The 25,009-nt window shown below is 38.1% G+C and overlaps 1 protein-coding gene across 8 annotated transcripts in view; it reads right to left on the bottom strand.

Moving 5' to 3' along the window:
- stxbp5b (syntaxin binding protein 5b (tomosyn)) overlaps window positions 1-21,821 on the bottom strand; it is a 35,481-nt gene extending 13,660 nt beyond the window's left edge. For 3 of the 8 annotated variants that reach the window (XM_074660205.1, XM_074660204.1, XM_074660203.1), the window contains exons 1-12: window positions 21,254-21,807; window positions 18,015-18,112; window positions 11,188-11,269; window positions 10,606-10,706; window positions 8,389-8,523; window positions 5,411-5,474; window positions 3,706-3,789; window positions 2,571-2,694; window positions 2,270-2,348; window positions 740-894; window positions 557-629; window positions 83-230 (exon numbers count right to left, since the gene is read on the bottom strand). In XM_074660205.1, the coding sequence (XP_074516306.1) occupies window positions 83-230; window positions 557-629; window positions 740-894; window positions 2,270-2,348; window positions 2,571-2,694; window positions 3,706-3,789; window positions 5,411-5,474; window positions 8,389-8,523; window positions 10,606-10,706; window positions 11,188-11,269; window positions 18,015-18,112; window positions 21,254-21,400 (1,290 nt within the window). In that variant the 5' untranslated portion in view covers window positions 21,401-21,807. Of the gene's footprint in view, window positions 1-82; window positions 231-556; window positions 630-739; window positions 895-2,269; window positions 2,349-2,570; window positions 2,695-3,705; window positions 3,790-5,410; window positions 5,475-8,388; window positions 8,524-10,605; window positions 10,707-11,187; window positions 11,270-18,014; window positions 18,113-21,253 lie in introns of all 8 variants that reach the window. The other 5 variants (XM_074660208.1, XM_074660200.1, XM_074660201.1 and 2 more) reach the window with 5 other exon arrangements.
- Between the last annotated feature and the right edge of the window lie 3,188 nt (window positions 21,822-25,009).

Raw genomic sequence — 25,009 nt, forward strand, 5'->3', positions numbered from 1 at the left:
TTGGAGTTTTGCAGGCTTTCAGTTGTGTCAATTCCACTGTCCGATGCATTTTAAACACAGATTACACAGAGGAGTAATTTACCTTCTTGCTGTAACCTTGTCTCTTTTGCCGACTGCCGACAGAGTAAAGTGCAGGAATAAGTTCAGCAGGGCAGTCGACAAAGTACTCACAGCAGGTCACTGGTGACTCATGGATAGTCAGAGGATATGGATTCTCAAATATCGGGTACCTGTCAAGACAACATGCCATTAGGTTAGATCTGAAAACTAATCTAATCTTTATAGTATCTGCACTTGTCTTTCAACTTGAGATGAAACTTCCTTGCTGCCAGTCAATGCTGTTGAATACTCTGACTGACAGTCCAACCACTTTAAATGCCCCTTCCTGTTCCTTTAATTAAGTCTGAAAGGTTTGACTCACACATTTCTGACTGAAATAATTAGCAGTGTCTCTTGTATACTGTGTGTTAATATAATATGCTTGATCTACAATACCCATATTCTTTGGTGCATACTAAAAATAGTCTAAACTATATTTAGAAAGCAGAATAATTACCCAATCTGTCCGAGGTCTATTAACACTAAATCCTTCTCGAGGAGGACCAACACGGCATAAGGCTCCTGAAAGTCTGGCAAAAGAACCAAAACAGCACAAAATGAACAGTGACGTCATTTCAAGGAGCAGATACAGACTCTGATAAACAAAACCTGTCCAGTGGAGTGGAGATCTGCAGCTCACCGTTTGGATATGGAGTTTCACACAGCGTTAGGAAGTCTACGATGGGGTAGTCCATCTCCAGGACAGCAGTGCTCTTTCCATGCATCACAGTCAGACAGGCTCTCCTCCCCACTGTGTCGTAAGACAGACCTCCAGACAGGACCATGAATGGGTCCCTGAGTTCAGGACAAACACACACACACAAACATTTTAATTGCTTATTCAATACATTTTTAGTTTGTTGTGAAAAGCTACAAAGTCCAATCAGTGGGAAATGGGTGAAGAGGGACACCAGCGTTTTACTGTTGCGCTTTCTCTATGAGGATGGGTATTACCCGGTATTAAACGGGCCTCGGGGCTACATTATTAAAGACCGTAGTATTGACAAGCTCTGATATTACCGGTTCTTTTATCTGTACATTTTTATGTTTTTTTAATGTAATATATTATCACGTTGCGGCGTCTCCTCTGCTCGCTGTGTCAGGGCTGAGCTCCTCCAACTACGCTGGTTACTGTAAGAGCAATAAAACCTTTGCAAAAAAAGCCAATACTTTATCAATACACCTGTTTAACTAGGGCTGTGTATTGGCAAGAATCTGGTGGTACAATACATATCATTATACAGGAGTGACGATTCAATATATTGCGATACTTTAAGCAAGGCGATGTATTGGGATTTTTTAAAAATCTAATCTAATCTGCATTTGCATTTATCACAGTCCCTGTAACATGCAACATCATAGCACTAGAGCTGCAACAACTAATTGATTAGTTGTCAACTATTAAATTGTTTACCAACTATTTTGATAATCAATTAATCGGTTTGAGTTTCCTGTGAGATATTATTGAGTTTATATAGTGCCTTTGCAGTTGCTGCTCCAGAAACAACATGAAGTTATATTTAAAATAGAAATAAATTCTAATCCTGTTGTGAATGTATTCCTTATTTAAACAATATATTAAAAAAGCAATTGTTTAGCAATGAAAAAGACCTCGATAAGAGTATCGATCAAATCCTAACGATACCCATCCCTATTTCTCTGGAGATGCTTTGCCCCCATTTCAAGAGCATTCATGATGGGAGGAGCCTACTTTTTAATTATAATGACAACTATATTAATCCCTGTCCTGAGAGAAAAAGGGAAAATTAGATCAGCTTCAGTGAAATATAAAACATTTTATGACATGTTTTATAGGAACGTTTTGTCTTTTTACTTTGTGACCTTGACGTAACAAGCTTGTTCTCTTCAGGTAATGATAATTGTGTTTAATAGCGACCACAACGTAGTTAACGTGTGACCTCAACGGAACAACAAATCATTTTTCATGATCAGAAATCATTTATTTAATGATCACAACAAAACAAAGCCGGTGAGAACAGAAGAATAATTAGACAGGGCCTTTCCAGCTTTCCACCCAGTTTCCACCAGCAACATGACTGGTCTGTTATGATAGAATAACAGGAAAGGCCACTTTCAGTGCAGGATACGGCTTGAAACCAGTGTTGGTTAAGACACAGGATGGGTGGGGATCTGCTACCATCGCACTTACCCAGCCCTTGTTGTTTTGTACTCCACCTTCAGGATAGGCTTGCATGGTTCTGGCTTTTTTCCATCCTTAGGCTGCTTTCCTAGTGGAGGTCAAATGGCAAAAATGCATTGAAGGTTAATGTGCAGAAGTTACAGTACATATAATGTACATAAGATCCTGTGCCAAATCTGTCACACCTCTAAGATTGGAGGGACTTTGAGCTACAATATGTGCTTTTAAAGACATAAGTGGCTTCTATTCAATAGGTCTGTGCGTGCGTAATATGTAAACAATACAACTGTGTGTATACAACAGTTCGTACCATGTGGTGTGATGATCTGTGCAAACTTGGCTGGGGCTCGTATATTCCATGTGGTCAGAGTGCCATCGGAGTGGCTGCAAACAAACTGTTTACCCTCATGGTGCCAGGCTACCGAGTGGATCGCCTGAAAGACACAGACACACAGTGGCTCACATCGTTAAGAGTGTGATATAAAGTACATGCACATTTTACAGCTGTGTAACGGTAAATTAGAAGATTTGTAGCAGCAACATATTGAAAGGATAAGGCTGCTTTTCTTATTGTCAACAAATCCCATGATAAGATCAAAACCAACAGTAGCCTGTCTCAAAAACTTTCCGGCTGGCTTAGCCCGTCTGTGACACTCAGCCCCACGCCCATCCGTTCCTAGTGGAGACATAACTCTTTGAAAATGGATCACGAATATATCCTTTCATCTTTTATTAAAAAAAGGTAAATGATTTCCTAAAATGGCTTGTAGCAGGTATGTTTGGCAGCAGGGCGGTGTACTGTACGTGGGATCGGCTCAAAATAAACTACAGTGCGTGTGTTAATCAAATAAAGGAATGTGTCACTCATTGCAACGCGTGGCTCATTGACCTAGTTTTAATAGTTTTTGGACGACAATGGGGCTCTACGGCACAGAGGAATGAGATATATCAGGCAGTTTGTAGGATCCGTTCATTGTTGGTTTTGGTCTTTTCATGGGATTTGATTCATGGGATGACAACAATATAAAATATCATCAGACTTATCTTTTAGTGCTAAGATGCTAGCATTTTGATGCTTTAAGAAAATGCTTCTTGAGACACAAAAGGAACTTCATTTAAATATTAGCACAATAATCTAGAATTTTTTTTTATTTTACTTTATTTGATCAACAGCCGATGTGATCCTAATTCTAGTCTATATAGTACATGTATGACAAACCCAGATTTTCCTTCTTTATGTAAAACTCAATCGACAACAATAGTCACTCAGTATATGGAGGCTGCTGAGACGACATCTCCCAACAAGCAGCTATTTCAGGTTTCATGAGAAAACACTGTTCAGTCACATGTGATGGAAGTGATAGATTATGCAAATCCTAACAAGACCAAACATGTTGCTGGGAAAAAAGTGTGAGAAAACCATGAACAAGAAAGTAATGCCTTACCTCATCATAATTGTAGCGGCAGTCAGCTTTTTTGGACTTCAAATCCCACAACACCACGACACCACACTCAAATCCAATCAGAAGCTGAGAGAAAGAGAAGTAAAACACGGCTCAGCTGATTACTGTGAAACCACACTCGGCTTAATAACTACATATAACTCAGCCTGGAGTGAACACCACTGTACCATCACTGTCTGGGAAGTTCCTCTTTAACTATACTCAGAATTTCTCAATCATTTCCTCTGAATTTTTCTTGAAAGAAGTATATAATTTGGTACTAGTTATAGAGAAAATAGGCAGATTCCTAAGACACAGTTAGTACCAACTCATTAATGACTTACTGTGTATATGAGAAAAACCTATTCTAGCTGTAATATTGTGTAGAGTTTACATGCAGTAGTTGATTTCCAGAGGAATTTACTTGAAAGAAGTGTTTAAATCTTAATAACTCCAGCTGATTCAAGTGAGATCCATTGAAACCCAAGTAAATATGAATTAAATTAATTAACAGTATTTTCCATATTTGTAGAATTGTATACTTGCCTGTGTTGTACCAACTGAACAGTCTCCATTTTTCCTTCCTTATTATTTTCCATATATACATTCTTAAGATGTTTCATCAACATATATGTTCATTTCTAGGAGGTTATTAGGAAATTATGGGGTGTTAAATTAAAGTGTTACCCAAAACACTGACAATACAAGAACTTAAAAACACCCTTAAACCATTATTATTTTTAGATAATTTTTTATGGCATTTGCACCTTTATTGGATAGTTTATATTAATATAGAGGCAGTGCCCATTATTAAACCATTATTGATTAATAAATACTTAGTGATATTAAATACAGAAGCTCAAATAAATGAAATAAAAACTAAAACATATCTTTCAAAAACATTAAAATAAGCAACATTCACCTGTTGCATTCAATCAAAGAGGAATTTATGGGTATTTGACAAATTAGCTAATAATAACATTATTATTATTATTATTATTAATATAGTAATAATAATTACTTTTCCTAACAAGAGATATAGCTCAAAGTGCTTTACAAAAAAAATGTAAATACAACACATTCACAAAAGGGCAGCTAGAGAATAAAATTAGACAATAAAAAGACAGTAGATGATAAAATACATACATAAGTGAAATCAAAAAGCAGAGAACGTTAAGAATAAAAATGGAGAGAATTAGTAAGAAGAAGAAGATGAATGACATTAATTATAAGCCAAAATTAAATAAATTGGTTTTCAGCTGTCGTTTAAAAATGTTCACAGCCAGTATTTAATGAACACTAGTACAGCATTGCGTGCATATGGTCATGGCGACATCCCTCACTGAGAAGACTATTATTGAGGCCGCTGTATCTCTCAGTATCTCCATCTCCTCTGCCATGATTTTGTGTGTAACATTGTGGAAGGTTTCTGTGAACGATTACTCTCGAAAGAAACCTTTTCTCTTTGATTTTGACACCAAAACCTGATGTTTACCATTGACATTTTAATTAGCTGGAAATGTTCTGCTATCATTCTCCATTGTAGCTGCACAAGCCGTATTGACGTCTGCACTGGAGCAGTTATCCACAAGAAAAAAAAGAAAAGAACACCACCAGAAAACAAAGAAATGGTGCAGTTTTGTTTTAGGTTTTAGGGTAGAAATGTATCTCTGTTAAACACGCTATGTGGTCGTCAACTATCAGTTACCTTTCCTTCATCCATGGGGTTATCACTGATGTGCACCACAGGCCCTGGGTGTGACTTGGTGGATCTGTGCAAGTTTTAGAAGACACAGAGAGAGAGTGTAAATTCAAGAATATAAATCAATCAATCATTATGCAAGCACAACTAAATTGAAGTTGCTTCAGCCTCAAATGGTGCATTGTAATAAAAGACTTCATGGTACCATCTTTATAATAACCATCATTTATGAACGGTAAATTTATATTAATTAAAATCTAGTTAATAGTTATTTTACAGTTAATAAATCATGAAATTATAATCAATAATATTCAGTAATTATTAAGAATGCTATAATTTATGATATTTTAACACTTTATTTTTGCAGACATTATGACATTTTATGTAAAATATATATAAATATTTGTTAATGGTTATTAATTGATTTGTAAATTGTCTATAAACATTATTTGGATGGTTATTATAAAGTTGCAACCAATGATTATAATACCTTGTCAAATGTTTAATAATTACTTTGTAAAGCATCTGTAAACGTTATTTAGATAGATAGTTAATACTTTTAAAATGGTTTATAATTGGTTTCTGGTCCATCTATCTATTTAATGTTTATAGATGTTTAACAAACAATTTCTTAAAAGTTTAAAAATAATTTGGTCATTAACAAATACTTACTATAGTATATAAATGTTATAATGTGTGCAACAATGAACTGTTTCCGTCTCCTGTCTCAGCTATGACACAATATATGATTTATAAACTAATTATTTCATATTAGACAAACTATTGATAAAATAACAGAAATTATAGCATTACTAATAAATAGTAAACAGTATTAATTATCATTTCATTGTTAACAGTAAAATAACTATTAACTAAGTTTAATTAACTACCAATTTACCATTTATAAGTGATGGTTATTATTATAAAGTGTTACCGACTTGACACATATTTACATGAAAATAAGGCACTAATGAGACAGAAGATCATACATTTCAGCGATAAAAAGTACAGAATGGAAGCAATAGAAGTACAAAAAATATAAGAAATATGAAGTATAATACAATACTGATAAAAATACAAGTGTGCAAAACATCAGCAGCAGCAGCAAAAGTCCAGTAAAGTTGCAGTATGACAGATAATGAGCGATGTGTGTATTGAGTGTTGAATGACATATTTGCATTCTGTAAAATGTGTCTGATAAATGATGTCTGAAACCTGGTGTCTAGCTTTTAGAGAGAGAGAAAGATCGTGAAGCAATTAGGGAAGACGTGCAAAAAGGGAAAGAAAAGAATAAAAGTCAGAATCTTTGGTTGTCCACAAAGAAAAAGACCAAGAATATAAGATGAAAATGTGCACCAGAGAGAGAGACATGACATATGAGAGAGAGAGAGAGACGGAGAGAGAGGGAAAGCAGGGTCACATGAGGGTCTATGAGAGATTATAGTGTGTGGAGACAGCATCACCGTGGCAACAGAGCAAGGGGCATGGAGGAAGTGAAGGTCTGGCCTAAAGAAAGTGTTGCTGCCTCTGAATGTGGTCTGGCTCCACTGGCTAATGATCTCATTGCTGCTGATGAGTCGATACAGTCAGAGATGTAGCAGTGAATAAAAGGATGGACTGGAATATGAACTCCGGTCTGTAATCACCACACGATGCACCATCAATAGAAAGGACTGTTTAAATATATAATGAGCATCATATATTTATGTATACATGTTTTACAGTCTTAAGAATAATTATTTAAATGTAATTTCTCCCACATAGATTTTAACTGACTGAAAGGGTAGGTAATCGCCGTTTTAAAGAAACAATAAAGTGGGCTCACTTCCCACGACAACACTAAATATGCTCATTAAAGGGATAATTTGGATGTTTTGAAGTGGGGTTGTATGAGGTACTTATCCATAGTCAATGTATTACCTACAGTATCCGAACTATCCCTTTAAGAACACGGTCCAAAAGACTCAACAAGCTATGCAGCACAAAGTGCGTTGAAAAACACGTCTATCAGAGACCAGACAACTCTTCTACAAGGAAACAACTAAATATTATTTTTTAAATTTCACACTACAGCCGAGAGCTCTTTTCTTTAAATCCCTTTCACAGTCACACAGACAAAAATCATTTTCTTGTCTCCGCTGTCTGTTTCGGAGACATTTATCTGAGCTTATGGCATACTTTGCCGTTTTAGATCTGGGAGTCGAAAGTGTCAGAACACCAATTTATCTGATTTCACCAGCAGCCTCTCACACACACACGCATACACACACCTTTATACTCTATTTCCAATTTTAGCTGCCAGTCACCGTTTCAAATTAATTTTTTTTAGCTCACTGGTGGGTGCGCTAGAAAAATTACCTGGAGAGAGCAACATCAACAAGTGGTTCGTTTTTTCTTGAAAATAATGTCACACTGTTCATTGTCAGTGATATTTCATGCACAGAATCAGGCACTGCAACCCTATTACTGTAAAAACCAAGACATTTAAAAGTTATTACTCAATGTGTTGGGTAACACTGATCAAAATCGACTTCTACCTGCATGTGGCCCCCCGCCAAGTTACATCTGAACCCTGCAGGAAATGCAGTACAACATTTACCGATGCACAGGATGTGATGTAAAATTCATTTGATCCTTAAAGTGGGTGTTAACACGGGAGAGTGGGTGACACAGGATAGGTCACCGGAGTCAACAAGTGGGCACTTCCTATCACAGATGTTCTGTTAAATCAGGCAGCAAACACCTCCAGAAGTCTCAACAGAAAGTTCTGGCATGGCACAATCACCACCTCCATGCCGCCCTCACACTGATCAGAGCTACAGTATTCTCAGCTTACAGGACACGCTGTATCTGCAAGCACATTCCTCTGCATTTCATTTGAGTTTCCTGGTTGAGTGTCAACTTGCACAAGTGCACAAAGAAGATATGCAAATGGGCAGAAAGTGAAGGAGGAAAAGAAAGACAGTTGTGCAACACAGACTCACAGTTCGATGGCTTTGTTCCACATGATGACGTAGCCTGAGAGAGTGAAGGACTCCACGTTGACGATGTGGATGTTTCCTCTTTCTGTGCCGATGTAAAGCCATTTGCTCTGGAAGGGCAGGTGGCAGTATGTGATTCTGCAAGAGGAGATCAGGATCCATCACTACCAGGCTTTTCATTATCTCATGACTCAATCCAACCAAAGAGTCACCCTTGTCCCTAATCATGCTGCTCCAACTGGAAGGAGTAGCGAGTGACTAAGATTTAATTACAAAGGCCGTGCTCTGTGTCACACTAATGAAGCCAGACTATATATAGATCAGTGGGGAGGAATGGTGGAGTAAACACTGCTGCCTTTTCTCAACTGGTAGGAAGAAACATTCAGTCATGAACTACAGTTTACAGTGTCAAAAGGACCGGGCAGATGTTAACAGTTTAGTGTGTTTGACTGTTTATCTGTCAACACATCATAAGTGATCTCTCAGGTTATATTTCATGGGATTTTTACTAAACTTGGATGATAAATGTATTCTTGCCATGTCTTCCTACATTAAAAATTATGATAAACCTAAAGTTAGCAAAGAATTAAAGCTGCATTAATTGATTTTGTTGACCACATGTTGGCGAATGACACGAGCAACATAAGAATTCAATTGTAGTCGCATTTACGGCCACCTGATGAATTTAGGTCCAATATTCACTGGCCTTTTAGCTCTGTTTTGGTCTCTACCAACTCCTGAAAAAGGGGCAGCTAGTTGCTAACTCTGTGTGCTGTTTGATGCTGGATAGGTAGCAGACAGTAAGTTTATATTAGTATTTTATTAGTCTGTATACTGACATTTATTTACCCTTGTTTTCTTATTTGACTGTTTGATTGTTTTCTTATTATAAATTCTTTATTGTTTTCTTTTTGAAAAGCTCTTAGCCTAATTGTTCATTTTGGGTAGATGAATGGCACATAAATAAAATGTATTATTAACATAATATACAGTATATTACTATTTTGTGCTGAAAACAGCTGCCTGCTGCTCCTGGAAACACAAGCAGAATTTATGGGCCAGAAAACAAAAACAATGAGCTAAAAGGGTCTAAAACGTTCTGACGAGCTAATGGCAACTGCAGAGTAATAATTCTCTAGTAAGTAACGCTTTTCACTTTGCACTAGCGCAGTCCTCGGCTAAAGAAATTCTTAGTCAACTAACACTAGTACGATTTTGTTGACTGATCGAGTAGTTGATTTAATCGATAGAGCTGGGAAACTGCACCGCTTTAAATCTTTTGTTTACCAGAGATGTGCTCATAAGTTTCTTAGAAATAAGTAACTCAGCTTGAAAAAAAAACATAAATGACTAATCGACAAAAGAAATCTTAGTCAACTAAGACCAAAATGACTGATCAGTCGACTAATCGGCTAAGAGGAGGCAGCCCATTTTCATTTTATTTGATTCATTGTTAATATAAAAAAATATTGATTAGTTCTGCTTTAAAGTTGGAACTTTTAAACTTTGAAAAGAAAATGGCGTACAAATGATGGTCGATGGATAGATGAATAGAAAAACGTTCACAGTCAGCCACAGATAATTAATTCTCATCAGTTAGAAGGCACTAGTATTTTATCTTGACCTCATGAATTCACTTTGGCTGTTTGGTGAAAGAGGACCTATTATGCTGCTGTGCTTTACCCCTTTCCTTTAGTGTGTTATATACTGTAGTGTTTTTGTGCATGTAAAAGGTCTACAGTGTTACAAAGCCCAAAGTCTACGACAAAGGGAGTTACTCTCCCCCACAGAAACACTGCTCCTGAACTGCCTGAAACGCCTTGATTGAAGTCCCGCCTTTTCTTCCATAATGAATGGTGATGTCACCAAGTGACACATTTGCATAATACCGCTTCGCAGCTAGTATGAGAAGAGTAAAGCGTTTTTTGAACATTAAAGCATGTAAACATGTTCTAGTAGAAACCCATAACACAAGTATGAACCTGAAAATAAGCATAAAAGGTCCTCTTTAAAGAGGAAAAAAAGAACCACAATGAATGCATCAACACAGATGCATTATTTTTCGAGACCTGACAGCAACGACACTGCTAAGCTAATTATACACAGAGAAGCATGTGGCCAGCTGTGAAGACTGTTTCCAAATTGTGTTCACGCTTCACAGAGTGACAGAGGCAGCGTCACTGCACACAGAGGAGCAGGAAGAAGAAGGAGTTACTGTACCTCTCCCTGCTGAACTTGAGAGAATGCAGGATTGCAGGGATTTTTTGCCTCAGGTTCCACAGATGGATGCTGTCATCAGCTAAGGCACTCACCAGCGCCCCCTGTGGGGAGGGTCACAAACAGGGGGGTTGTTAGAATGCAAAAAAAACCTCTTGAATTTTGGTAAAGGCTGTTTTATATGGTTGTATCATGAGTGCACAACTATGAGGGCATTATAGAGGCAAAACTAGCATTACTGTTTAATCAGTGTGTTCACTAAAAGCACAATTTACACAACTAGAGGGGATTCATGGCCTACAAATACAGCTTGTGTTAACCACAGACCTTATTTCAGGCATCTAACTAAAAACCCATTAAAAAAAAACATTGCCTTCCAGACGAGGGACCCAGAAGTGTTAAACTGCTAACTCATCTCTGGGTTTTAGGACTCATTCCTGCAGCACTTTATGGTGCCTGCTAGTAAGAACATGGATAGACAGATGCAGGAGACAGTGGACAGACTTGTAGTGAAGGGGTGAGGAGGAGAAGGCGGAGAGAAAACCAAACAAGGATGTTTCCTTGGAACAGGTAATGACAACAAACCTCGTTGATCAGGAACTGGAGCTGGATGACAGCCGCGCCGCTCTCATGTTGACAGTAGCACTCCACTCCCGCACGGCCAAAGCTAAAAGTCAAATCAGTCAAGGAAAACTGGACAGCTGAATTATTTGCAGAAGTGTGAGGAAAAACCCTGGTAGATTAACTGATACAGTAACGCTGAACAGTGTGAATAAGTACGTAACGATAACTTTCTAAAATCATTTCCAGCCTACTGAAGGTGGTTTTCTTATCAAAAATAACTTCATTTTTATAACTTAATGTAAGTTGGCATTTGCATTCTAAAACTGGCAGGAACATGAAACATATAAAACTAGTGAGTTATAAATAAAACCAGTGGGCTCCGTCTGCCTTATTTATCCACATGCGTCAGCCAGTGTGACGGCAGCATGATTAACTTAACTCTAACCTCTCTCTATTGGACTGAGAGAATCCCCGACTGCTAAATCTGTCCATTCAAAAACAGCCGGGCCGCCCATTCAGGCAACAGTAGATGTCTGTGGTTGAACTAAAAGCATACTTGCCAACCCTCCCGATTTTCCCTGTTTTTCGTTGCCCTCTCCCGGTTTCCTCTCGGGGTCACATTTCTCCCGCACTTCTCCCTTTTTATGGCAACCTTTTTTTTCCTTTTCATTATCTTAACATGTTTCTGGCACTGACTGTACAGTGTGTATAAGATCTACTGTTTCCACCCGGGCGACAATAGAGCTACACCAAATGTCTTTTCCCGGGAGAGGAGAGCTGCTCGGGACACCGCAGCGCGGTTTGAGCTGTGCTTGCCACAAATCACAGCATCACAGCAAAGCCGTCGTGGCGCAAGCTGTCGTGGCGCAAGCCATCGGAAATAACGGGTTTCAGAGCGCAGTGGTGTCGTTGTTGCATTGTGTCTGAAAGGTCCTTCAGTGAGTGAGAGAAGGAGAGAGAAATGGAGAGTACTGAGAGAAAGAAATACTCAAGCAGGGGCTAAAATTAGTTAATGAATGAATGAAAACTGATGAATATTAGCCTAGTTTATATCAGAGATTCACACAAATTCACGCCAGAGGGGCGAATTATAACATTTTCTTTCTTGAGAATTAAAAGTAAAATTAAACGTAGGCCTATTTAACAAAAGATGCTGTTGCAGTGTACTTATTATTTTGTTATTTTCATTCTTTAAAAGTCACCAGAATGCAGGAAACAAAGTCTCTGAAACTCAAACCCCCTGCTTTGGTTTAGAAATCCTCCCTATTTTTGAGGTGTCAAGGTTGGCAAGTAGAGAGGAACCCAAATAACTGCATCATGCATTGCAGTGGTTCCCAACCTCAGGTCCAGGCGCCAAAGATCATAGGATCCAGGATTTGTCTTCTCTGAAACTGGCAAAATTAGATTTACTCCTGTATAACTAAAGTCATAACACACTTAACTGGATAATTTATACAAGTCTGTATACTGTACCATATAACTATTGAAAAAGATATATTTTTTTGGCTGCTTAGTAGCAAAATCTAACGTTATATTCTATTTTAATCCGTATTAGTTGGCATTTAGCCTTTCAAAAACCACTTGACGCACAAAACATTAGGCCCGCACCTGTATTGACGTGTCGGTCTAGCAGCGATCTAACAACACCATAAATCAGATGTATTTATCCACAGTAACAATATTGCTATTATAGTAAATTAATTAAGTTGTTACAAAAACAAAAAAGAACACATTATGTATCTGTATTCACTTTGGCAAATCCGTCAAGACGTCATCATTTTTGTTGACAAAACTGAGTTAAAGAAAGTTGATTTAATTAAAAAAGACTAACTCATTTAATACACTGAATCACTTTATTTAAACTGAGGAATTTTAGGAGGATGATTTGTAATTTTTTTTACGCTGATGACGTCGGAAGGGGGTGGGTATAATAGGTTGGGAACCACTGATGTAAAGGGAGACTGTGGCCACAGTGGAGCACCACCAGGTAGGCTCCAGGACTGTAATGTATCCCACAAAAAACTCCAAATACGTTCACAAACAGCACAGAAATGAGGAGCATAATGAGGAAAAGCTTGTCTAATTCAACCAGCCTGTAATCACTTTCACGGACGCGTAGTATCTGCACACCAGTACAAGATCTAATCATAGAGAGAATCTCTAGACAGACGCCACAAAGACAAGAAGGTGCATCGTCTCTCACACTCTGATCATGCTGGAGAAAAAGCTCCACAGTTGTGTTCACTATCAGAGTCCTTTTTGAGCTGACACAGCATAGTATGTCTGAACAGGATTAACCAAGCTGTGATCAAACAATCCCTCAGTGCCTTAAACAAACTAAGGTGGGGTTTGCAGGAGACCGTTTCAGGACAGGCTCAACAGTGGGCATCACTTCTGCAGAACGATGGAGGCAAACACAGACTTTCAGACTTTTAAGCCGGCGCCAGTCGAAGTCTGTTGGCAACTGAACTCCCATTCACCCGTGACCTTTCCGTCCAGTTTTAGCTCCTGGCCCCGCAAGTTCTGTACAACATTTGTCAGAATTATTAATGGATATCATGTCTCCACAGGTCCACAATGGAGGAGGAAGAATCAGAGTCTGTTTCACAGCCTCTGATCATGCATAAATAAGAACAGAGCAGTAGTCTAAAGAGCAAAAATGTTAATATCGAACACTGTAGTGTATTCATGTTGCTAACATCAAGTAGAATCAATTCAACAGCCTTATAACTGTTAACACAAGGTGCTGTTCCTGTTTATTTTCTATGTGTGTTCACTAGGGCTGTCAAAGTTAACGCAAATTTGTTTTAACACCACTAATTTCCTTAACGCATTAACGCCATTCGATCTTTCAGAGGTTGTAGTTTTAAAGCTAGAGTGAGTATACTGTTATCATATGAAACTAGAAAAACCTAAGGAATCCATTGGTACCTATATTGTCATACTAGCTTGTTGGGAAGGAGATAAATAACACTCCAAACTTACACACAATTTTGGCGGGGAAAAACTGGCATGGCCATTTTCAAAGGGGTCCCTTGACCTCTGACCTCAAGATATGTGAATGAAAATGGGTTCTATGGGTACCCACGAGTCTCCCCTTTACAGACATGCCCACTTTATGATAATCACATGCAGTTTGGGGCAAGTCATAGTCAAGTCAGCACACTGACACACTGACAGCTGTTGTTGCCTGTTGGGCTGCAGTTTGCCATGTTATGATTTGGGCATATTTTCTATGCTACCTGTGAAGGTTTATGGACAATATTTGTCATTTTTTGTGTTGTTAATTGATTTCCAATAATAAATATACATACATCTGCATAAAGCTGCATATATGTCCACTCCCATGTTGATAAGTGTATTAAATACTTGACAAATCTCCCTTTAAGGGACATTCTGAACAGATAAAAAATGTGTGATTAATCGCGATTGACTATGGATAATCATGCGATTAAATATTTTAATCGATTGACAGCCCTCATGTTAAATCATCAGTGTATGTAAATGTACAGGTGTCTAGAGTCTGAACTGATTCTGAAGCGATGTAGGTTAATGGTGCTGCTGAGCCAAGTTACTTTCTAGGCTAGCAGGAAATTACTCAGATTTTTATCACTGTGGTTAGTAAGTAGAGCATTCTGCTGGTATTTCCTGTTACACTTCAAGATCAAAACCTTTACTATGATCAAGTAAGTAGGCCACAGGTACAAAATATGTAGTCTGTCAACTGAGACCGTTTACACTACACTACTTTATTTCATTAGTAGAACATGTGCTTCTAGGATTGTGCAAAAACAGGAAGCTGAGTCACACTAGTCAACGGTGACTTCGCATGTAACAAAATATCTTGTTGTGAGGGAAATGAAATGTTCAAATAACAATTCCTCGTCATCTTTGGCTCATGTGATTAGATTCAACTGTTTTGTAGTATTTTCAAATTAAAGTATCGGAGTGTTTATTTGCACCCAGGTGAGAATAGTCAGCAATAGGCAGCTGTTCAGCTATTTAGACCCTGTAATAGTTATAGTAGTAACGTAAGTAGGGATAATGTACAGCGAGCCTTCAGGGCGATGCATTTATTTCACAACAACAACCTAGCTAGCTATTCATTATCCCGCTTATTACACGGCTACTAACTTAAGAAATCAATGATTTGACACAAAAACAGTCTGCCAGAGTCCGACATCAGAACTGCGTCCATAGCAATGGTCTGTTATATATAGCAACGTAATACATTCCATGTGTCACTTGCAATATTTATTATCCATTTATATTACTATTTACTTTACAAAAACTTTTCTCAATTTTGATATCATATCAGAAATAGATACTGAACATGTTGTTCTCTCAGCCTTCTTGTAACTGCGAGTTTAAGACATCACACACTAAAGTCACACCACTCGAGCATCTTGAACTTCCCCATTCGGTAAACCAACATGGTTCACCACAGCATTTCAACATTTGAGCATCAGCAGGTTTTCTTGTAAGAGTCAAATGATAATCAGCAGGACAGGAAGTTTATCTTAATCATGCTAGCTGACGAATGAAAGAAAGAAGCAGCTCTTTGAAGCCTTTTGAGGTTAAAGCATCATTTGAGCCGAAAGAAGAGGAAGCTAAGATGATCGTTTTAACAGTGTTTCTGTAACAGAAGCTCATCGAAACAAACTTCTGACTTCTCGCATGACCTGTCAGCTGCTACAGTATATTGAACTAGAAATGCAATGTAATCCATTTTGCACAAACTTGAACTTTCCCTTTTAAAAAAGTTCAAAACATTTACTGCCACCGCTGGCTTCTGTTCTATGTGGGTCAAATTAATTTTAATTGCTGTTTGTTTACTTTCCAGCAACAAACACGGAGTCGGTCTGTGTTTTGTAGTGGCCTATATTCACTCTGTTATTAAAGAACCGGGGTTACGTTAAGTAACCTTAAGTTTTGTAGTGGCCTATATTTAAGAGCACATATATTAGGAGGAGCAGGAGACTGTCTACAGTAACACACTGATTAAAACACTGTAGTAGAGACAGATCTTGTAAAAGCAGACATTTATTGCTTGTAGACACCTCATTGAGCTTATGTCTACTGAGCTGTGGCAGCGTTTCCAAACTCCGGGGGCAATGAGGTGGATCGATACAGCCTGTCTTTTGATAAATGGACCTATTGCCTGAATGACAGTAATCCCATCGGCTCCACCTCGCACATTAGGACAACATGGAAGCAGTGTGTGTTCTGTGGGAGTTACCTTGTAAACACACAATGCTCTCTTAATCTGGAGAGTGGATAAAGAAGACGAGGATGCAGGCACTTCTAATGAACATCTGAATAAAGCAGATGGGCCTCGCATGCAAGATATGAGCCTGTGTTTATACAGGAATAGGCCAACCCTGAAGACATATAGTAAACGGCATAACCTGGATATGACCAGACTATCACATGCAGTGTTAAATAGTCTGTAATTCAGAGGCGGTTTTGTTGCCGTGATTTATGGAAGGTGCTTGGTTAGCTGTAAAAACTAGGGCTGTCAAAGTTAATGTGATAATAACACGTTAAAGCAAATTCGTTTTAACGCTACTAATTTCTTTAACGCATTAACGCAACTTACGATTATTAGGTTATAGCGAACTCAGTTTTAAAGCTAGAATGAAGCATCACATGAAACTAGAAAACCTAAGGAATCCATCGGTACCAGCCATGTCATACTAGCTTGTCGCAGGAGGTAAATAACACTCCCAACTTACACAACATTTTGGAGGGGAGAAACTGGCATGGCCATTTTCAAAGGGGTCCCTTGACCTCTGACTCAAGATTTGTGAATGAAAATGGGTTCTATGTGTACCCACGAGTCTCCCCTTTACAGACATGACCACTTTATGATAATCACATGCAGTTTGGGGAAAGTCATAGTCAAGTCAGCACACTGACACACTGACAGCTGTTGTTTCCTGTTGGGCTGCAGTTTGCCATGTTATGATTGGAGTATATTGGTTTATGCTAAATGCAGTACCTGTGAGGGTTTCTGGACAATATTTGTAATTGTTTTGTGTTGTTAATTGATTTCCAATAATAAATATATACATATATTTGCATAAAAAATGAGCGATTAAATATTTTAATCGATTGATAGCGCTGGTGTTTACACACGAATAGACCAACCCTGAAGACATGTTGTAAACAGCATAACCTGGATATGACCAGACTATCACATGCAGTGTTAAATAGTCGGTAATCCAGGGGCGGTTTTGTTGCCATGACTCATGGAAGTTGCTTGGTTAGCTGTAAAAACTCATTTTTATCCTTGAATGCAAACAAACACAAAACTGACTCCCCGACTGCCCGAGGGGCCACACAGCACTGTAGCAGCTTGATTGGGTGTGTGTTGTGCGAGTCCAGTGATGTTTACAGCACATATGAAGTGGCATCCTGGCACAGACTGGGCAGCACAGTTGATGAGGTTGGCTCCTCGGCATATGGCGGAGGAGCTGTTCATGCTACTGCAGAGATACCACTAATGAGCCTGGGTGCTCCAGGAGAAGGAGGCTGCTGGCTGCACAGAAACACATCCCAGCTAGTGGAGCCCTTCACCTCCCTCTGTGCAGTGTGGATTTTTTTATTTTTGTTGATGACAGGAGGTAAAGACGGGTCACTTACTGTGCGAATTCCCCAGACTTTGAGGAATGCTGAAAGGCGACTTGGTCATATGACATTTGTGGAAAGGATGACAGGAAGTTAGACGTGCTTACATGTTTGTGCGAGTGTTTGTGTGTGCACGAGGGAGTGAAAGATGTTGAAAAATCATCCAAGCTTTACTTTCCTTGTGTGGCTCTCGTCATTGAAGGAAAAAAAAAGGATACAGCCTCAAAGCTCCTTTCTGAGTCCCAACGGCCAAGATCTTCTGCACAGGGTCAAAAGCCATTGAGGATGGTTGATATGGGAAGCCATGACGCACAGTCTGCAGGAAAGAGCAGAATTTATATGAGACCTCCAGTCAGCTAATCAATCATCTGCTACACAGTCAAGCTGGCTTTACTGGAGAAAAAAAACAAACATTTCCATAATCTCCCAGAAACGTAATCCATCAATGTGGAAAATTAGTCTCATTATCAAAATAAATTAGATAAAGCATAAACATTAGTGCAAATGGGGACTGGAATATTTATTCTGATATCCGCTTGACATGTGTGCAGGCTCAATCCTGTAAAACATCAGTAATAAATTCATTTCATCCATCCTGAGGCTCACATTTTCAGCCTCGGAGTGCACTTCGTTGCCAGGATTTTGCAGTCAGTCCCCCCCCCAAGCAGCCACCAAAATGTTATCATCATCAGGCATCTATAACTCAATTGTTTCGGGTTGGAAACCTTGCCCAACCATCCATAAACTGTGTGCAGCTTGCAGCAGTGTTATGTAACAGGTAACGCCGTGGCCTGCTAACCTGGGGACCTGACCTGTTCGGCTCCCAGCTGGGGCAGGAGCTGGTGGGCCGGCTCTCCAAGATGCAAAACCTTTCCAGCCAGACCCAACGGGCTGGATTATTAAACTGTGCGTGATTAAAAATGAGATATGGGAAATCATGTGTGTTGACCAGTGAGGCTGGGATTTAAAGGATAGGTTCACATTTGTAAAAGTCTGTTTAAAAACAAGTCTACACTGAAAGAGTTGGTTGCTGTATTGATCCTACACTGGCCCTCAGGAGATGTAAGTGATAGAAAGACAAATGGACAGTCCTGTTCAGTGTAAAAACTAGGGCTGTCAAAGTTAACGCGATAACGTTTTAACGCAAAATTGTTTTAATGCCATTAATTTCTTTAACGCATTAACGCAACTTGCAATTTCTAGGTTGTAGCGGCTCAGTTTTAAAGCTATGAAACTACAAAACCTAAGGAATCCATTGGTATCAACCATGTCATACTAGCTTGATGCAAAGGAGGTTAAATGATGCTCCAAACTTGCCCTTATTTTGGCGAGGAAAAACTGGCATGGCCATTTTCAAAGGAGTCCCTTGACCTCTGAGCTCAAGATAATGTGAATGAAAATGGGTTCTATGGGTAACCACGAGTCTCCCCTTTACAGACAGGCCCACTTTATGATAATCACATATAGTTTTGGGGCAGTACCTGTGAGGGTTTCTGGAAAATATTTGTTATTGTTTTGTATTGTTAATTGAGTTCCAATAATAAATATATAGATACATTTGCATAAAGCAAGCATATTTGCCCACTCCCATGTTGATAAGAGTATTAAATACTTGACAAATCTCTCTTTAAGGTACATTTTGAACTGATAAAAATGTGCAATATATTGCCCTAGTAAAAATACATGCAAAAGTTCAGCTGAACTAACAGACAAATCAAGTAGGTATCTACCAAAGTTACTGTCATTGTCTGAGAGAAACACAAAGGAAATGTTACTCTAAAAAGACTATGAAATTGAAAGATATCCACTTAATTTGTCACACTCAGACTGAGCTCTTATTATCTTGAGCTGAACTAAAGTCATTTTTACACAGGACTGTGTGGATTTTGTCCTCCATCTCTTACATGTAATCATCTTATGAAGGGGATCTCTGTGCAGCCAGTGGGGACAAGACAGGAGGAGTTATTACAGTATAGCCATTCAAATGTCCATAAGGGCATGTGAATGTTGTATTAAGATAGATTTAAAAGACCTATTCTTTAACTCAAAATGGTCCCTTCTCTGTCAAACTGCAGACTAGGCTAGCTAGCTAACTTAAAACAGTGACTTGAGGCGACGATTCAGTGCAATGCAAACAGCCATGACAGACAGCCTGGATACAGCCAAGCAAAGGCACTCAATAATTAACATATAACGTCTAACTTGTACTTTAATATCTTAAGATTTAATTTTTGAACTAACAGACAAATCAAGTAGGTATCTACCAAAGTTACTGTCTTTTTCAGCACCAAGCCCCCTCTTCCTTCAGCAAGCAACCATTGTCCGAGAGAAACACACAAAGGAAATGTTACACTAAAAAGACTGTGAAATTGAAAGATTTCCACTTAATTTGTCACACTCAGACTGAACTCTTATTATCTTGAGCTGAACTAAAGTCATTTTTTACACAGAAGAAGAAGAAGGAACTGTGTGCATTTTGTCCTCCATCTCTTAATCATTTTATGAAGGGGATCTCTTTTGCAGCCAGTGGGGACATGACAGGAGGAGTTATTACAGTATAGCCATTCAATGTCCATAATAAGGGCATGTGAATGTTGTATTAAGATAGATTTAAAAGACTTTGCTCTCTCATCTGGTGCTTTTTTGTATATATATTGTTGCATTTTTTGTGCTTTACATTTGTCTGTGCAATATATCCTTGATGCAATATACACCTCAAGTGCAACTACCTTTGTTTACATTTTATTTATTACATCTATACCCTACCTATTATACAAGTACAATTACCTCTGTTTACATTACAACTATTTTTATATTTTATACTTCTAGTGTAACACTTCTGTTTATATTCATTTATTACATCTACTTTACCTGTTTTATTTGCTTTATAACTGTGTGTGTTTTACCTGTTATATGTTTTATCAGCCTCGTTTAGTCTTGTCAAGTATTTGTTTTAAAGCACTGACCAGAAGTGGCAACTGTGAATCTCGTTGTATTTAATACAATGACAATACATTTTTCTATTCTATTCTTTAACTCAAAATGGTCCCTTCTCTGTCAAGACTAGGTTGAAGCTAGCTAACTTAAAACAGTGACTTGAGGCGACGATTCAGTGCAATGCAAACAGCCATTATGACAGACAGCCTGGATACAGCCAAGCAAGGCACTCAATAATTAACATATAACGTCTCCACAGTTAAAACTTGTACTTTAATATCTTAACATTTATTTTTTTGAGGCTGTATATGCTAGTACAATGGTGTAATTGTCCCAATGAACAGTGCTGATAAGAGAAGAAAACAACGCCAGTGTTTTGGTGTCACGCCGCTTGTCATCTGACTGACTAACTGTCAGTGTCACTTAAAAACGTTAGTTGGCCGATATTAACGGACAAACCCACCTGACGGTTAGTGTCCGTTAAAGCCGTTATTGAGCCGTTATTAACGTACAAACCCACCTTGCAAAGCTGGAAATGCTCCGACTGGAGAGTCTCATGGATAACATCGTTCTCCCTGCTGGGAGTACCCGGCTGGGCAGCGGAGGAGGAGGAAGAAGAAGCCGCTGTCAAGCCGTCCAGCACCTTTCTAATGTTAAACTTCTTCATTTTACTCCGGTTGGTTGGGACGCGACGGTTGGACGGTTGGAGAAAAAAACGGCTCAACGGCTGAAGCTCGAGCTAGGTGAGAGGCTAGCTGTTAGCTCTGTTAGCCTAAATAACGCACAGTTAATATCTTTCTGTATAACATCTCACATGTTACGGGTTAAGGTGTTGCTGCCAGCCGCACTCACACCAAAAAACACCCGCATTGATTTAGCGGAGGAGTCCTTTCCTTTCCCGATATCTTGTGTGTTAATCCGCCATTTGTGTGTTGGCGTTATTCGATCGGGATCAATCGTTTCTCCCTCCCCGGTCAGGGCTCAGCGGGCTCAGCGGGTAGCAGCGCTGAGTGCTACGGAAACGCAGTGAACTGCAGCGGGGACTGTGAGTCTGCGCTCTGCTCTGCTGCTGTGGTACCCGGATGTTGGGTTGCCACTGGTGTTACGGTGGTTTTTGTGACCTGTCAGATTCTGTGACTTCGATATAGGATAGCTAGCACAAACGGTTGTATTCTATATATTTTTGATAGCCGTTAACACAATTTTATGACTTCACAGGCTACATATTTTGATATAAATCGTTACCTTGTTACCCAAACATGAGGCTGCCAGTGGAGTACAGGAGGGAAATATTAAAACTATTTATCAAAATTGGCTGTCAAAATATACTAATAAATAAAAAAACATGGCTGCCAAAATGGTAATAAAATGAGTGCCTATATATATATATATATATATATATATATATATATATATATATATATATATTTATACAATATTTACAGACAGACTAACAATATTATATAATAATATTAATAATTAAATTATAATATGAAATGTTTAGTCAGAATTTCAAAGAAAGAGACAAATGACATTTCATTTATTTCACTTATCTAACAAAGAAAACAAATAAAATAAAAGATGAGACGAGTGCCTCTATTTTTAAGCACCTTTACAGGTGTAGTTGTGTATTTTTATGGATAATTCACCCTAACCTCAGTATAAATTACATAAAATAAATTAAAATAATAACAATAATAATAATAATAATAATAAATAAATTAAATAACTAATCTACACAATGCCAGTCTCATGGAAAGTGCAACTAGCCTACATGAAAACCATGCCTTTTTTTTACTTTAAGATACACCCTAAATTCCCATTTTTTTCTCAAAATCCATAAAATTGTTGGACCTAAGAACAAAAATTAAAAAAAATTGTTAGGGAACCTAAAGTTCACATTTTCAGTGTGTTTTTATGGCCCTCTGCTGGCTGGTGGGTCCTAATGCCTTGAGACTGAGAAAGAAAGAGAAGCTGTGCCTTGTGACAGCTATCATAAAAAATAAATACAAAAAAATAATCAAATAATAATGCAGGGGAAGTGAGAAAAACATGCCTTAGATGTTTGGAACCACTGAAGTTAAATCCTCTTGTGTAATCCTCTTCACTCACCTTCCCCCCCAGAAATTTGATATCCTTTTGTAAACGGTGTTAAAGTTTCCAGTTCAGGATCCAATCTATTGTGTGTGCATGGAAAATAGGCCGTATTTCCTCATTCCTCTTGTCCTCCAAGGAGGAGAAATCAGGTTATCTTACTTCCACAGAGAATCAGAAAACTAGAAAATCTGGTTATATGAACACCAGAAAACCTTGTTAAATTATCACCTTTATGATCTGTCATTTAAGAGACCCATAATTGGCTGACATTTAATTTCCTGATTTTTTTTTACTGAATGGAACATTGTCAGGTATTAAGTAGCACTCCTTAAATAATACATCTGAAAGAGGCATGTGAGAGAGATGGAAGATAGTGTAATGTTAGGTGGTTATTCCCAACAGTGTTTTATAATGAAGTAAACATGTCTTTTAGATTATTAAACATTATTTACTCTGTGAGAGGTTTTTTTGTGCCACATAGATTAAAGATTGGAATAAACAAACACAGGATTTCTTTTTTTTTGGTTCTTATATTTTTTAAATCCTGAATTTCCATTCTGTAACTATTCATTCAGACTGTGTTTTTACTGTTTACTTATTTATTTTATCTTTATTGTTTACTTACTATTACATCTTGTTTTTGTTTTTTACTGATGCTTCTTGTTTGCTCTGAGTTTATAAACTACAATTTGATGTAATTTATTTTTATTTTTAAATAAATCTTGCTCAGATATTATAAGTAAAAATCCTGATATTGGACTGTCTCGGGCCATAAATATACTGGAAATAACAGGAATTATATTCCTGGCATTGTGGGAAAGGCTTTGAAATAGCACTTAGGCAATCGTCCAAAGAGATAAAAAATATATTTTAGCAGGTAGAGTAATATTGATAATGTGTGGGGAAAATTTCTTTTTAGCGGCTGGTGAATTTTTCTTTAAGGTGTACTTGAGTACAATTTTTAAATACGTCTACTTTACTTCAGTACTTTAATTTCATGCTATGCTATACTTCTATACTTATTTCTCAGGAAAATATTTTACTTTTTACTCCACTACATTTAACAGATTTATTTATAGGATACAATATATACACAACTCAAACCTATAAAAAGTAGTTAAAATGCTATGATGCTATGTTAATACACAGTAATACTATTTTACACTCTGGATGGAGCCACTCTGCATGAGGAGTACCATCTTCTACTTACATACATCTTTGATTGCAGGATTTTTAATTGTAACTAAGTATTTTTTACATTGTTGTATTAATACTTTTGCTCAAAACAATGATCTGAGTACTTCTTCCATCACTGTTAATAACAACAGTTGAGGATTTAAGATGGATCATTGTGCATGCACAGATAAAAAAATTCCATATGCTTCGTATTTCCTCACAGTTGCACCCTAAAGCTTTCCTCAGGCACTTTAACTGTCTTTGCACATGCATGTTTTGTACATTAGATGGCGTAGTCTACCTGCATTCTACCATCCAGCAATCTGACAGTGTTTTGCTGTGGTGGAGGGCTCCTCTTAGAGCCAAAATTCAGCACCATGGACAGCAACATATGGATTCCTGCCCCTGATTGGTCGCCTTAGTGGTACTGGATATCATCTGTTTTTAATCTAAAGATTTATTCACATTCTGGCATTTTTGCATACACTCAGACGAGTGACATTAAAGAGTCGGTTTAACATACAGGATGTCAGTGCAGTAAAATACCAGCATGCTTTCCACAGTCAGTGAATAGTTAATTAACATAGGCCATCATAAAATGGGTCACTCCAGACACAATGAGAGGCTGACATAGGCACAACAGGGATACAAACACTTCATCAACCTATTCACAAGTTTGACTAAATTAAAATTTTCATGCCGTCATGAATATATGAAGGAAACTGCCAGCGAAAATGCTCACTGGAGGGCAGATAAAAATGGGCCAATATCAATAATGCACAAGTAATGGGATCCGATGCAGAGAGTGGGACTCCCGTTCACACTGTCATATTCATAAACAAAGAGCTTTTGTGTCCGATGTGAAACAGTATTGGGGCCAGCATCCCCGTTTGACTCCTGAATTCAGGTCTCTAGTATCTGGGACGTAAATCCATAATTAGCAGTTGTGTTTTACTTCTTCCCCTCGCTTTCCCTCGGGCACCATTGACACACTAGGTAACCT

This window comes from Sebastes fasciatus, chromosome 15, assembly GCF_043250625.1.
Source record: "Sebastes fasciatus isolate fSebFas1 chromosome 15, fSebFas1.pri, whole genome shotgun sequence".
Taxonomy (NCBI): Eukaryota; Metazoa; Chordata; class Actinopteri; order Perciformes; family Sebastidae; genus Sebastes; species Sebastes fasciatus.